Source organism: Saprolegnia diclina, assembly GCF_000281045.1.
Source record: "Saprolegnia diclina VS20 unplaced genomic scaffold supercont1.189, whole genome shotgun sequence".
NCBI classification, from domain to species: Eukaryota; Oomycota; class Saprolegniomycetes; order Saprolegniales; family Saprolegniaceae; genus Saprolegnia; species Saprolegnia diclina.
Window position 1 is genome coordinate 40698 of NW_008246256.1, and position 1439 is coordinate 42136.

Below are 1439 nucleotides of genomic sequence, written 5' to 3' on the forward strand. Positions count from 1 at the left end.
ACAGCATCATTCGCGGGTCGTCCGTCGAGCAGATGAAGCGTACGTCCTTTCGCTACTGCATCAATCGAGTGCGAACGTAACCTTCGATAGGTCTCACGATCGGTGTCGAGCTGGCCTCCAACGCCAGTATCCTCTTCTTGGACGAGCCGACGTCGGGGCTCGATGCACGCGCGGCCTTGCGCATCATGAAAGGCCTCACAGAAGTGGCCAAGTCGGGCCGCACGGTCGTGTGCACGATCCACCAGCCGTCGTCCGAAGTGTTTAAGATGTTTGACCAGCTCCTCTTGCTCAAGCGCGGTGGGCACACTGTCTACTTTGGTCCGCTTGGCACTGGCAGCGCGCACCTCATCGAGTACCTCGAGGCGATACCTGACACGCCCGCCATCAAGCCCGGGCACAACCCGGCGACGTGGATGCTCGAGGTCATTGGCGCGGGCACGGCGGCGGGCGCCGTTGAAAAGGACTTTGCTGCGCTCTATAGCGCCAGCGTGGCCAAGACCGATATGCTGACTGTGCTCCAAGAAGAGAGCAACATGAAGCGGGCCGAAATGGTGTTCACGCGCAAGTGCGCGGCCGACCCGAACGTGCAATGCAAGCTCGTGCTCCAGCGCTTTGTGCGCATGTACTGGCGCACGCCGTCGTACAACCTCACGCGCATTCTCATCAACGTCGCGCTCTCGATCCTCTTTGGCATCATCTACTGCCAAACGACATACTCGAGCTTTAGCGGCCTCAACGCGGGCGTTGGCATCGTATTTCTGGCGTCGCTCTTCATTGGCATGATGGGCTTCAACAACGTCTTGCCGTTGTACGTGCAGGAGCGCGCGAGTTTCTACCGCGAGCGCGCCTGCGAGACGTACAGTGCCGTGTGGTACTTTCTCGGCTCGACGCTGATCGAGATCCCGTACGTCTTTGTCTCGGTCGTCGTCTTTAGCGTCATCTTTTACCCGTTCGTGGGCTTTGTCGGGTGGAGCCAAGGCGTGCTCTTCACGATCTACCTCTTCCTCTTTGTGCTCATGCAAGTCTACTTTGGCCAACTCCTGGCGTGCGCGCTGCCGTCGATCGAGGTCGCGAGCACCATTGGCGGCTTGATCAGCTCGATCTTCTTCCTCTTCATGGGCTTCAACCCGCCGACGTCGCAGATTCCGGCCGGTCTCCAGTGGCTCAACACAATCGTACCACCCAAGTACGCGCTCTCGCTCCTCGTGTCGGCGGCTTTTGCAACGTGCGAGAATCCAAACGATTTGGGCTGCGCCACCATGTCGGACGTCCCGTTGTCTCTGATTGTGTACAAGTTCAACAACGCCCCAAAGGTGACGGTCAAGCAGTACATTGAAACCATGTTTCAAATGCATTCGAGTGACGCAGGGAGCAACGTGGCTGTGCTCTGCGGCTGCATCGCGGCCTTTCGTCTCCTCGGCTTTCTCGCAATGCGCTTC

At 58.8% G+C, this 1439-nt stretch overlaps 1 protein-coding gene across 1 annotated transcript; it reads left to right on the top strand.

Annotated features, from left to right (window-relative positions):
- Positions 1 to 16: 16 nt before the first annotated feature.
- SDRG_17068 (hypothetical protein) lies at positions 17 to 1427 on the top strand (the record flags this gene model as incomplete). The annotated part of the gene is made up of 2 exons (XM_008623303.1): positions 17 to 39; positions 91 to 1427. Coding segments are annotated over exons 1-2 (1344 nt in total), but the record flags the coding sequence as incomplete, so codon positions are not given.
- Between the last annotated feature and the right edge of the window lie 12 nt (positions 1428 to 1439).